General features: G+C 48.1%; 1 protein-coding gene across 2 annotated transcripts in view; it reads left to right on the top strand.

The window, feature by feature from the left end:
- BOK (BCL2 family apoptosis regulator BOK) overlaps positions 1-4,002 on the top strand; it is a 36,961-nt gene extending 32,959 nt beyond the window's left edge. The window contains exon 6 of one of the 2 annotated variants that reach the window (XM_075032310.1): positions 113-4,002. Coding sequence is in view for 1 of the 2 variants with exons in the window: in XM_075032309.1 (XP_074888410.1) it covers positions 113-238 (126 nt within the window). In the remaining variant the exon portion in view is untranslated. The remainder of the gene's footprint in view (positions 1-112) is intronic. The other variant, XM_075032309.1, reaches the window with a different exon arrangement.
- Positions 4,003-14,089: the final 10,087 nt, after the last annotated feature.

Genomic DNA, 14,089 nt, shown 5'->3' with positions numbered 1-14,089 from the left:
GTAGTGCCGTGGTGTCACAGTGCTGTGGGTTGTGGGGCCAGGAGAGTCTGCAGTGGTGGCTGATGTGGTTCTGAGCATCTCTCTCTGACGATCTCTGTTCCCTCCTCATTAGGCAGACATCACAAAATGTGTGGTGAATACTGACCCCAGCCTTCGCTCTCACTGGCTCGTGGCAGCTGTTTGCAGCTTTGGTCACTTCCTCAAGGCTATCTTCTTCGTCCTGCTGCCCGAGAGATGAATCTGAGTCGCCAAGTGCAGCCCCCCCACCCCATCTCCTCCCCCGCTCCAGAAGCAGTGGTAATGGCAATCTGAAGAGGAGGAAGAGAAGAACCAGGACAAATGAAAGGCTTGTTCTCTCCCTTCAGCTGGGAGCAGATGATCAACCACAGTCTCCTTTTTGCGGCCACAGAAGCCTCTTTTGCCATTAATCCTTTCAAGAGTCTTGTTTCCCTGGGTGACTTGGGTGTGTGGCCTGGACACTGCCAGTCCCCGGGCACCCTGATTGCAGCTGTGTGCAGCGTGGACTGTCAGACATCTGGTCCTTACAGCTGTGTTGCATGTTTAGGCTAGTGCCAGACAGAGGGGAGGAGGAAGGGGATATTATTTGAAATGGGATAGAGAATAGGAGAGGGGGACACTCCCTCCCTTGCTCCATATAGTTCCCCCTTCAGTCCTTGGACTCGCCTTGCATTGATTCTTGGTGTTACATCTGTGCTTAAACTCCATCTCCTCCTTTGTACTTAACTCCGACTTGCTGGGCTCTGCCCCAGCACAGCACGGTGGAGGGGATAGTGCAGCTGTGGGGTTTTAACATGATAAAACCAAACATATTGTCATCAGATGCTTCTTCCCGACACATCTTGGAAATCAGACTGAGTGGGTGCGTGAAGGGCAGGACTAGAGGGCAGTTGCATGGGATGCCGTTTGCAAGTGTATTTTGTTGACCTGTCTTACTGTGCTCGCACGCTGTTTCAAACAGGAGAGCAAAGGGCAACGCCTTCAAGCAACAACTAGGGACTGAATTTCATAATGAAGAAAAATGTTTTCTCCACTGAGATTTCGTCAGAGCTAAGCATGTAAGTAGGAAAGGCTGGGGGGCATGGGCAGGAATTAGGGAAACAGTAAGTGAACTGTGTGGTGTTGTGAAGGGGGAAAGCTGTGTCAAAAGTAGCTGATTTATGTTTCTCCTTTAATGTCTTCGGAAGTACAACTTGCAGTCGTGTTTGTGGTAAACAATAAAAGAAAATAGGTAGTGTTTCACTATTGCAAACGGTATTGTATTTGTTTCCAGAGTTAAAAATTCCAAAAAAGGCCAGAACAGTGCAGAGACAAACACTCGGACCATGCTAAAAATACTTCAGCTTTTCCCCTGGTAGAATGTGTTAACGTGTTAAAACTACAACTCACCCGGTTCATGCTAGGAATTTAACCCATGTTGTTACCATGTCAGAAACGTGCTGTTTTCACCAACAGAAGTGGGGCCTCCCTGCCATCGGCAGGGGAAGGCTATGGAGCCTTTTCTCTGCCAAAGCCTTGCAGGAGACAGCCTGCTTGGTGCCTTGCTCCCGGGAGCGTGGCGTTGCAGAAAAACACTCTTCTGGATTAAGAACATGTGGCGTTATAGGAGTTTTTGCTGGGCTTTCTTCCTGATTTCCCTCCCACGCCCTGTGTTTAGAGGGGCTTTACTGTTTCCATCCAGAAGTTACAAATGGGTTTGAGAATGAAGCAAAGCTTTTACTTTTTGGTTATATCTGTGCGAAGGGTTTCTGCTAGCAGTTACTAGTGTTGTGCTCTGACCAAGAGAACCACTGGCAGAGGATACGTAGGTGGTTATACTCTTGCACGGTCCTGCTTTTGACTGGTCTAGCCTTTTGCACTCTGCTGATGCCTTGACATATGGGTGCTGGCCCCAGCTTTACACGTAGTACTACACCCGCAGTGAATGGTGCTCTACCAGCTCAGTCTACTAGTACTTTTTCAGTAGTAAAGTAATTCTTGTGGAGCAAAACCCTTAAGACAACCTCCTCTTGCCCCAGTCCCCCAATAAAAACACTGAGAAGGAGAAAGCCTCCTGTTCCATATTGAAGCTGTGTGCTGCCTTTGATAGTGTCTAGGCAGATTTTGGCTACGCTATTAAAAGTTGCGGGGGGTTATACTGGCAAAGTTCCCAGTGTGGATGCAGCTGATGGTGCCCTGGGGCTGGTGCATTTTTGTGTATGTGTAAAGCTTGCAGCAGTTCCCCAAATAAAATCAAGTTGCCAAAGGAATTTTTTTTTCCTGACATAATTATATTGGTATTAGGGGTTTTGCTGACACCTCTCCCACTTGGGATTTTCTTCCTTAGATTCCTGATAGATCTGGCTATGGAAACTTAGACCAGGTATAGCATACACAGTGTAGTAATCTATGCCTTGAGCAGCACAGTGAGGATTCCCTCTGAGCTGCAATAGATGCAGTAAAAGCAGCATAGTTTGTTGCAGCTTCCTTGTCTTAAAGGAGCTTATGAAAAAGTAGACTTTGGATTTCTGGAAATACCCTGGTTGTGCGCAGGCTTTGGCTTGGATGGTTTCGCAGCTCATAAAGTCCAGCTTGCCTTATCATGCCTAGTGTTTTATGAAGTGTATGTGAATTAACAGAGCTAGCACAGTCGTACACTGGGACTGTCAAGACCTTTCTCAATTTAGATGCTGTTTTGAAATGTAATACTTAAGGCTGTGACTGCTTTTTCAGTAAACAAGTGATATGGGGAACTATTAAGGAACATAAAGAGTTAAATGTGCTAATTAAGTGGGTTTAACAAAAAGATAATGATAAGCCAAATAAACCAGTTGCTGGAAAGGAATGTGTGTGGGTGGGAAGGGGGTTACAGAGGCAGGCAGACAAAGACTCAGTCTGGAAATTGCTGATAATGAAGAGGTGGTGGAGCTCCCCACAAATAGATTTCAGACTTCCCTGGCTTTCGTCTTTTGTTGCATTTGCTAATCCCTGCAGCCTACCTACCGGAGCTGAACAGTGTGCTGTTTGTCTTGCACTTAGTGTTAAACCAGGGTGATATTTTTACCCTTCTCACTCATTCTGCAATAACCACATCGGCACCAGTCTTGCTACCAAAATAAACAGCAAACAGAATTGCGCACACCGCTGTGCATTTGGGAAGAAACAGGCAAGCCTGATTCAGCCAAGTATTTATGTTGCATTCAGTTTTAATTGTAATATTTTGGCATTTCAGAGTATTTCCAGAGGTCTTTTACAATCTCAACAGTTCTGAGGCTCTGTGATTTTTTTTCTTTCCCTTTTGGCCAATCCTACCTGATGGAAGACATCAGGGTTGGTTGTTTATCACCCCAATAAACATTTTCCTTTTATATGATTGGTGAAGGTCCTAGGAGTGTGTCTAATTTATTTAGCTGTTAAAGAAAACCAAGAATGTAAGTACCAAGGTTAGTACTATTATGCTGCTTCATATTGAAAGCCTGTCTGTTGTTCCTCTTCCAGCATCAAAAACTGAAACCCCCCAAACTAGCCATCTCACCTTTCTTTTTTATCCTGGTGTTTCCAATTATCTGCTTGAGAAAATTGCTTGTAGTGAAAGTTGCCTCAATTTTTTCTTTTCTCTTTTCTTTTCTTTTTTTTTTTTTAGCTGTCTGCTCATACTGAATGTTCTAAGTGAGACTTACCTATGAACAAACTGTCTTGGGGGTTGCTTCCTGTCCCCAGTGACCTTTCAGTCCACTGCCCAATTTCATCCCCTTTTGCTAAAGGGCAGCAGTCACAACAGGGTCAGGGGACAGACCTCATTTTAGCACTGGGAAATGTGGCTGCTGTTCACCCCATTAGGCAGAGTCACTTGGCACATGTAAAATCCAGCCAAGCTTTTGCCACCTCCTGTCTCACCAGAACTGGGTGCACAGGGGGAAGGTGAGGTTGTTGCAGTGGGGGCCGGGTGGAGGTACAGGAGATGCCTAGGGAGTAGCGGGAGGAGGGGAAAAGGGTTGGAGATGGGGAAACGGCATCTTGAATATTTTAGTGTATGTGGAGTATTTTGCAGATGAGAGTGGCCTGTGCATTATTACAGTGGGGAATGTCAAGGTCAGAGTTGAGCCTGCCGGAACCTGAGCTTCAGGACTCCTTTGTTCACAGAAGAACTTGCTCCTGTAAGGATTATCCCCCACACACCCCCTGGCACCATCTTCATTTTCTGTTTCTTTGTAATAGACCAACATTCAGACAATGGAAATATTTGCTTTATCAAAAAGGTAGGGAGCAGAAAAGCCGTCTTGGCTTGGGTATTTCAATGACGGGCATTTGAGCAATCCTTATCGTGTCCTAGACCTGACATTGCTTCAACCACAGCCTTACTTATACCTCTCCCTTGTCAAACATTGGCAGTAGGTTCACCTTCTTCAAAGCAACTAGAAAAACCGAAGTGGTCTCAGTCTCACAGCAGATGTCACTTGTGTTCCTGCACTGCTTTTTCTCCTGTAAATGGAAAGAAAACAATCTGTGAAGCCCTTAATTTGTCAGGCTTGCATCTGTATTATATACTGCAGTACGGAACAGTAACATTGCAGAGTGACATTGAGGTTTCCTGGAAAACTGCAATAGCAAACTTCCTCATTTTCAAACTTGTTGTTTAGACCCTGAGAAAAAATGGTGCCTGTTATTATTAATTTTTTTAATTCTCCTTTTAATGTGCAAAGTCTGGAAGGGGGAGGGGGCGTTGTGCACAGTTAAACTGAATATGAAGCAGGTTTCAAGCTGTCCTTAGACAGCTTTCTGAAAAGATCAGGCCCTTAAGGCATTCCGACAGCTTTGCCAAGAGCCTTCTTGATGTGGCTCTCATCAACATGTGTCTCCTTGAGTTTCTTTACTGTTGTTGTTGTTGTTTTTAAATCCAGTATTTATAATTTTTATAGGCATATATTTGCCACAGATTAATTATTCTCTTAGGGCAATATGAAAACAATGCATGCTACTAAATTAGAGACAAGAAAACAGTAATTTAATGTTCTGCTGGCAGAGTCTATAAATTTCTTCTATGCAAGTGGTTTGACAGATGGAGTTTAAGTACTCCCTTAGAAAAGCCTGTAACCTTCTTTAAATCTAAACATTTTGACCCACTGGGATTACAAGCCCCTAGCACAGCTAAACAGAGTGATCCTTGGTTGAACTTTACACCGTCACCCAGGACCTGGAAGTGCATTGCACATTCAAGCAGAGTCTGTGGGAAATGGAGTGCTCCTGGGTCAATCACATGACATGCAGTCCATGTCCAGGCAAGGTCAGATGAAAACAAAGTTTCCCCTTTCACAGAAGGGGAAGGAAAAAAAAAAAAAAAAGTGTTGGGAAGGGAATTTCCAGCTTCCTTCCAACCGTATTTCACAGCTTTAGCTCAGAAGAAACTTCATCTCTTTCCTCTGCTCATAGACCTGCAGACAGCACTAGAGCTTGTCTTCTCCGTCACTGCAGGAAGACTTGATGACACATCTCCATTTACGTCACATACTGAATTGTGAAGCTAAGCTCAGAAAAAAAGCACTGCAGAGATCAATTCCCTCTTGTTTAAAATTTCCACTTCTGGCCCTATCTCATGACTTCCACTCATACTTTTGTTAAGCTCTGTGTTTAAGCAAGATAAGGTGTGTTTTCTACCTGCAGAACACCCCCATCCCCTGCCAGAATATGACTTGCGCTGAGCTTGACCCCAAGTCCCTTTCAGTCAACTGTAGGGCAACTGCTTTGGACTTTGGAGGACTACAGGCAGTACTGAGGACCTTCATCATCGCTAATCTGATGGGAGCCGAGAGGACTGGCCACTTGGCAGGATCAGGCCCTGCAATGGCGCTCTCTGTCCTGCAGCACGAGGTACTCCCTCGCCCCCTCTCTCGCCTGACTTTCCTTAGGCAGCAGCTGGAGTTCCCACAGCCGGTCCATTCTCCCAATGCTCTGTGACAGTGTCTAGGTAATGTAAAGCCACCCAAAAGTCAAACTTGAAGCCCTCTCAGCATCACAGTGTCACCTTTTTACTCCCAACGTGGAGGTGTGAGTCAGGGGCTGTGCAGTGGCTGCCACGGGGATAGTTTGTTCCCATTTCCCACCAGAATGGAGCCTGTATTTTCTGATCATCTAGGAAGGGGATTAAAAAACAAACCCCAAATATAGCCTTCTATTTTGATCTCCTTGGCACTTCAAAAGAAAAATTAAATCACCGGTAAGCTTGCTAGAACATACTTTGCTCTCAGTTCCTCAGCCAGGAGATGCCCAGACTGCCCTTTTTAAGCCTGGCGAGCTTCTGCTGGCAAACCCCCTTGCCTGTGCTGTCAGGCTTTCCCTCTCAATGCTTGAAATGTAGGTTTGCTGCCAGAGCTCCTGAGGAAAGGTATCTCACCCAGCAGGTTGTTTTCTCTCCCAGAGAAGGCAACCCTTTCCAAAATGTCTGGTGCTATGGCAGAGTTGGGTGCTGTCCTGAACAGCATCGTACCTGCAGCAATGGCCCCATTGCCTGCCATATTTTCCCTTTTATTAGGGCTGGCTGCATGCATTTATACAGGATGGAAAAGGAGAAAGCTTGACTGGCATTTGAAAGGGAGCGAACAACCCTGAAAGCGTTGTGTTGTGTTCAAAGGCTCTCCTTTCTGCTGAAAGGTTGCTGCCATCAGGGTCTGGGTACGTGCTGTTGGTTCCTGTTGGTACTCACTGGGCTGATGCATCCTGTGAGCATGTAATTAGTGGCTAATGGTAGATTACTTGAAGCTGGGAAAAGATGCTTTGGATATCTGTGCCCTTGGTTTTTATGACTTAACTGGAGGAGCAGAACAGCACTACTAAAAATACTTAATGTGTTGCAATATAACATTTTGTCTCTGAGGGAGAGCAATAGATTCACAAAGTTGAGCCAAGGCTGTATATTATTACAAGCACTAAACCTACTGGAGTCTGTAACTAGCTAGATCTAAATTATGAGACACCCTTCTCAAACCCTACAGCACATCAGTGGGAAGACTGGAAAAATTGCACAGCAGCTTTGCTTAAATTTAAGCTGTTTAATTAAAAAAAAGTTAGCAGAATGCCCTGTGTTATTTTGACATTGCATTCGCAGCCTTGAGGTTTTCCACAGGGGTGATGACTTGGATGGAGTGGGGTAGCTGAGTGGGATGTCTCTATGTTAAGCAGATTAGTTTCTTCTACAATGAGCTGCTGTGAAGTAGTTACGTGTCTGGTGCTGTGAAGGCCACGTAAGGGGAGGTAAAAGTCGCAGTAATATTGCTGCTGCAGACGGCGGGCCAGCGTCCAAGCTGGACGGGCCAGCCTGGCCTCCAAGGGACTGGCTCAGGGCTGGCTGGAGGCTCAGGGAGATGCTCTGTACTGGGTGGCGTTTTCAAGGCAGCCTTCAAAACCAGGCAGGCTCTCTGCAATCTGCGCCGGGCTGAGGCATTGTGGTAAGAGCAGCCGGCCTGAGTGGGCTTGAGCCTGAGGTTGTACCTGCAGCCAGGCAACGTTCAGCCCTGGGGCAGGAGGGAAGAGTGCTGCCATCCATCGAGAGGGCTCGATGGGCAGCGTTGTCCCCATCCCTCTGTGCAGGCAAGCTGTGAGTCTGTCGGTGCTGCACAAGGACTTGGCGTGGTGTGAACTCGCCCTCTTACTCTGGAAAATGTTGAACTTGTGTGAGTGAACGCTCATGCCTAGTTTCTACCAATTTCCAAAGTGTAGGAGAGCTGGGCTGGGATTCATAGTGTTCAGCCCTGAGCTCAGCCTACGCTGGAAGTCTGCCCTCAGCCTGCTGTCAGAGCTGGTAGAAAGGTTGCCTCGTTGGCTTTAGGCTTCAGCTCTAGTTTCAGAACTGGAGCTGGAGGAGAAGGAACATACAACCATCCAGGGGTTGGGTAAGGGCCCAGTAGCTCCCTGAGCAGGAGAAGGCAGGTTGGCACCCACTGCGGAGGTTTGGCCCTTCAGATCGTTCCTGCATCTTATGCCAAGGGGCTGTTTATATTTGCCGTCTCCTGCGGCAAACGGAGCTCCAGGGCTGAGCAGAAGCAAAGTCTTGGGGACACCAGGAGCCTGAACTGACAGCGTGCTAGGATTAATTTGCAGTGACTTAAATTGGCCCATTTAGGAGTTCATAAAATGTGCAGCACGGAAGGAAAGGAGAAGGGAAGGCTGTAAGGAGAGCAGTGTGGTCCAGGAGTGTCCCATGGATTTAGAGTGTGCTTTCCAAAAACCAGTTATTTTGTGAAGATAGCTTCTTACTAAGAAGCATTTGTTGACTGCATATATTTATATCTGCAGACATAAAAATTTCAATCAGCCCTTCTTTTGAAGGGAAGAAGAGCAGCTGAGAAAACATTTGCCCTTTTTCAAAGAGCTTTATTTACTTTGGGATCAGAGTGATTCAGCATGGAGGCACCAGCTGGGGCTGGAGGCAATGCTGCACTTCCCTTGAAGATGGGGTTGAGGATTATATCAAAAGTGGAATTTAATCCTGCTATCTTTCACTTAAAAGATTTAGCAAAGTGCCTCCAATTTACTTCAGCAGCTTCTCCAAGGACAGTGATGTCCTCAGGCTTTGAAGGAGTGAAATGCTGGGCAGCTTGTCTCGAGGAAACACTTTTGAGAGGTAGCTGTGGTCAGCTGGAGAAGGGGATGAGGCTTCCCATGCTTGCAACCTCCTCCCCAGTCTTCCCCTGGCTGCGGCTGGCCTCCGGCTTGTGTCTTGGCAGGGCTGCGAGGCAGCGCCGAGCGTGTCGTGCTGGTAGCTGTGGGACGGAGCCCGGGGTAGCCGAGGCTGCGTGGGCGTGTGGATGGGGCAGCAGGCAGGAGGAGCAGGACTGTTCTGCAGTATTTCCTGGCTTTTTCAGCGACTAGGGATGAACTAGCTCTGCAGGAAAAGGCACGTTAAAAAGAACACAAAATGCGCTTACCTTAAACTCTCATGCTGAAATTATTTCACGGGGCTGTGGTTTCTGCATGGCCTGCCCTGATCCCTTACCGCTGGTAGTGCTGAACTGCTCCCATCCCCTGAACCAAAACCAAACAGTGAAGGAAGAAAGGAGCACTAAGGGAGCAAACAGGATGACTTAACGTCCTACAACTGATGCTGTACAAAAGACGTGACCCCTTGGAGGGATCAAACAGGACAGCATAGCTGGCTCCTGCCTTTGCAGGCTGCGTCATTCCCAGGCTGACTTTGTTCATGGAGGGAGGCTCTTCCCCGTGGCTCAGTGCTCAGGGTGCCAGCTTTGGGCCGGGTAGGGGCTCCTGGGCAGTGCCGGTGCTGCAGCCAGGCAGCACGCCTGAGCTGCTGCGGTGGCTGGCTGTTGTGCGGATGCCAACAGGGGACAAGAGCCTCTAAGCATGAGCCGGTTGCTTTCTGTCTCCCCCACCTTATCTGACTTAAGTCTAACTTAAGGAACACAACACTGGCTTTAAATGCTTGGGAAAAAATTACGGCTCTCAGTGCCAGGTTGCATGGGTCTGTCTGGCTTTGCGCATCCCTTAGATGGGCAGAAGTCTCAGAGCAAGGAGTCAGACGATGCACATGGGGAAGCTGCTCAGAGGAGAATGAGAAGATGCTGTCACTTGCTGGTAGCACTGGGAGACAACCCAAAGACAACTGGGCCAAAGCTGTCAAAAAGAAAAAAATCCCAGGAATTTCACAGCAACCAGGGAATGATTTCTAGCAGAGAAATTTTCCTTGCCCTACAGTTATGCTGTGTGACGCCTAGATGAAGCTGCAGCTGCAGTGAGTCGATGGCAGGCACAGAGCTGTGTGGAGGAGTCAGGGTTCAGCAACCCTGCAGCACACGAACCTTAAAATGCAGGGGAGCAGCACACAAGACACCAGTGCAGCAATCCCATACAACAGTGATAGCACGAAACAGCCTCTCAGATTAATCCTGGGTATAAATGTGGGCTGGCTCTTCCATGCTTATTTACCATCCTTGCCCTCTACAGAAAACTGTGTCCCCTGGGTGCTTTGAGGGAGCTGCTTGTTCCACCACCTATGGCAGTGCAGAGGAGGCGTGGGGCTCGTGAGAAGGTGGGACATGCTGCTGGGACACCACAGTGTTAAGCCTCTGCATGATGTTGAAAAATGAGCTCTTCTGTCTTCTTCCTGCTCAGCGCCGTGTGCCGTGCCGGGTTTGCTGAGCACCTCAAACTCCAAGGCAAGCAAAGGGCTGTCTTGAGAGGGATGAGTGCTTTGGGTGTAACCACCTGGGCTATTAAACCAACCAAAGTGGTATTGGTTTTTGAATGGGATGAGACCAAGCAGCCTCTTGTGATGGGAGGGGTTGTTAATCACATTTTGCCTGGCTGACAGCTCCTGAGTGTGGACTTTGCGAGAGCACGAGAGGCTAAGAGCAGCGCAGGGTGTAATCTGCCCCCTTAAAATAAGACAGGTTTAAGGGGGCAACACTGCCTGCCCGCCCCTGCCCTAAAAGCCTGGTGTGATAAAAAGCAGCAGCTTGTCCAGGGGAGGCTGTGTGCAGCCTCCGATGCCACTTCCCGCAGCCAGAGCTGGGGAAGAGCCCGGCACTGTGTCCCTGCAGACCTCACGTGCACACTGCTGTCTTGCCACCATCACGCTGGGGAAGGCAGAAACATCGGTGCATGTCGGGGAGCGCTCGGTCCCCAACGGAGGTCTGTATACATGGCACAGACAAATGGGATTTACAGCTGTCGGCTTCCTGGCCTTACTTTCCAGGAGTGGGAGTGTCAAGAGTGCACAGAAGACTGAGAAAAATAGCTTGAAAGAGTAAAAACATTTGAAAAACGTGCCTGTTCTTCAGGCGCTCCTGGGAGATCATAAGTAGTGCGTTTGGAACCCCCCCCACACTTTTCTCTTCTCCTTTAGTAACGGTTCAACCTGCTGAAAATATGTTATTAGACTTAAAAAGCAGTCTGGGAACCAAAATATCACCCTCATCTGTGCAGCTCTGCTCTCTGCAAGCCAGTCCTAAAGCCCACAGGCAGGGGGCCAGGCAGTTGTCTGCCTCCCTGGCAGCAGCAGTGATGCTAAGTAGACCCACCCACAGCAAGATGGTTCATTTTCTTTTAAAATGTTTGTAATTAGGAGCTCTGGTTCCCTGGTGATGTGCGTCCTATAAAGCATTAAAAATAAAGCCATGAAATAAAGAAGGCACTGTTGCCATTCTTGAAAAACAAAACAAACCAGCAAAAAACCTGTGCACCAGAAGGAAGCAGAGTTTGGGCTGCCTTTCCAGGCTCTGGATGCTGCTTTTGCAGATACAAACATTTATGGGCAGGCATTTGTGAGTGCAATTGACGCTACGCAGCAGAGTTACCACCCTGACGTTATCTGCACAAACTTGAACCCTCAATTAAATCTGGGGTTTGTGCCCTTCGGACGGCAGCCACCCTGCTCTCCTGGCCCATGTGTGCTCAAGAAAGCAAAGCAGATGCAAGAACGGACTCATTTTGATAATGCCCCTTTAGCTTTTCTACCTGCTTTTCTCCGCCGCTGCTGGGCCAGCACAACCTCGCGCCCGGCCGCTGGCACTCCAGCTGTGCCCTCTGCCCACCACGCGGATGCTGGCGGTGGTGGTGCGGCAGCAGCCAGCTCTCCTGGCTCTGGGCCGGTGGCAGACCTCTGCTTGCCGCAAGCAGCTGGGCTGTCGCAAGCCTCCACGCACAGACACCATTATAGTTAGGACAAGGGAATAAAAACCATTACAGTTAGTATCCAGCCTTCAGCAGGTGTGACTCCATGCTGTCCTGAAGAAATTTGTCCAGAACTGCTTGTCTGCTTGCTACTTAGTCTTCCTTAATCTCCCTTAAATTTGCCAGGAAAATCCCCGTGGTGGGGCAGCATGGCCAGTCTGCGGGAGAGAAAAGCAGAGCTCTTGGGACCCTCCACCCATCACCCTTGTTGTCAGACACCCAGACAGGCTACGAAAACATGCAGCTCTTGCTTCAGAGAAGCTTGATATGACTCATCCAGGTGATCAGAGGAGCAAGGGAGAGGAATCCTAAGGGCAGATTTGCTTCTGCTGTGTGGGGTTATGCAAGCCATAGGAGGGCAGGTCCTCCTGCCTTTCCGACAGACCCATCGGTGGCTGTGTTTCAAGAGGAAGAGAAGCCACTAGCAGCAAGATCTGGGGCAGCCTTCCCTGCCGAGATGGGCACCTGGCAGCATGAGCAGAGGCCAGCTGCCTTGAAGGCCTTTGGTGAAGCTCTGTAGTGCGATTCATTTAAAACCAACAGTGCAACCCCAGAGAAACCTTCTCCACAGCAGTTCTGTTTGTAAACAAGACACAACTGGCACAGTTTCTTTAATACCCTTCATTTGTAAAGAACCAAAACCCCATAATTAAAAGACATAACTTATTTTATTGTCTTTGGCCCTGACCAGGTCAGAACATTTCTCAACCCAGATGATGCAAAGGGAACTTAGGACTCTCAACTCGAAGTTAGCAGAGCTTTGAGCCTCAAGGAGCTGCTGATCTTACCAGGCTGGCTCTGCCACCCTTTCTTTGCCAGACCTTTCTTCAGACACACAGACAGGTTGGAGGCAAAGAAGAGTCTGCAGTGCCTCAAAACTGGCTTCACTGTGTCACACTGAGCTGCTATCGCATAAGAAGAAGTAAGAGGGATGATCAGCATGGATCAGAGCTGGCAGTGAGATCAGAGCTGCCAGCCTGGACCAGCCACCACCGGTGGGACCAGGGCCAGGAGCAACATGTGAATGCCCTGGAAAGTCAACCAGCTGCCAAAACTTTCAAAGGCTCAGGGACTCTGTGTGAGGGCAGCGAGCAGGAGGGAAGCACAAGATAATCCCGCTAATTAACTATGGGAAACTGCAAGAAAAGTTTGAGAATCTCTGAAATTCTGGAATTATTTTTTAAGGTCTGCCAGAGTTTTTCATTAACGGCTGTGATTGCCTTTGAAGGCCAGATCCAAAGTCCAGTAAAAAGCTAAACAAAATTAAAAAATCCATACCAAACAATAAAAAATAAAATACACACTCATAAAAGTGTGACTACATTCCTATAGCTATGAGATCAGACCAGGAGTTGGAGCTTGTTCTTGGACTTGTGCAGCTCCCGTATATCCCACACGAAAGAAGTCTGCAGGGAATTTTGCTGTCTTCATTTTTCCAGAGACACAATTTATTCAAAAAAACACAATAACCCCAAGAAGTTGTTTATTAAGTGGAAGGACTTGTTTGCAGAGCAGACATGGAAGGGCCTGGAGACAGCTGGAGCTCCAATGGAAGAAATCAAGAGCTGACACAGGGAAGTCCGGCTCTCCTGCCCGTAAAGCAGCTAAACCTCCCAGCACACGGGCCGGCGAGCATGAGCGTGTCCCAGGGAGAGCTGCTGGTGGACACCCCCGTCCTCCCTGTGCATGCCCTCAACTTCGAGTCCTTCCAGAAGACCAGCACTGACAAATGCACTCGACTGCCCTATGAAGGTATTGAGGCAAGACTTTCCTAGTCTTTTCCCTAAGGACCTGCCACTGACTGCTGCTGGAGATGGGATCTGGGCTGGAGAGGTCTTTGGCCTGGCTCAGCGTGGCAGCTGTTGCTTTAATGATCCCTTCTCATCTTGTAATCCACAAAATACCTTCTAAAGACTGTTATGGAGAAGATAAGCAAGGATGCTATGCAATATTTCCAAGAGCTCCTGAAGGCAATGTGTAATTAGATCCAAACTTGGGCATCAGCTGGGTCTCAAAGTTCTTTTACTTGCAGTAACTCAGGTTAAATCCATGCCCTCATTCAAGGCACCACTTCCAGACAGTGGGGGATTCTCCTAGTTTAGGAGACAAAAAAGAGGACCATGCTGAGGTTAGGTTACTTTTCAATCATACCAAGGCTGGAGCAGAAGAAACCCTCCGTCACAGCAGTATGAAGGTTCTTGGTAGTGCCACAGCCTGGGCAAGGTCTCTAATAGGGAACCTGCTATACAGGTCACACCAAACACTCCTGGATGGAGAGGCTGCAAAGGGGGTTTAAAACCACCACAGCCCCACCTTGCCAGGGCCACAAGCTCTACCCTGCAAATCAAATACGGTGAGAATCAAATATGGTGAGTGTTGACAGCAGCTTAAGTGGGCTGTTAAACCTGAC

The sequence above is a fragment of the Buteo buteo genome, chromosome 7 (genome assembly GCF_964188355.1).
Source record: "Buteo buteo chromosome 7, bButBut1.hap1.1, whole genome shotgun sequence".
NCBI classification, from domain to species: domain Eukaryota; kingdom Metazoa; phylum Chordata; class Aves; order Accipitriformes; family Accipitridae; genus Buteo; species Buteo buteo.
This window is presented reverse-complemented; position numbering and strand designations above follow the sequence as displayed.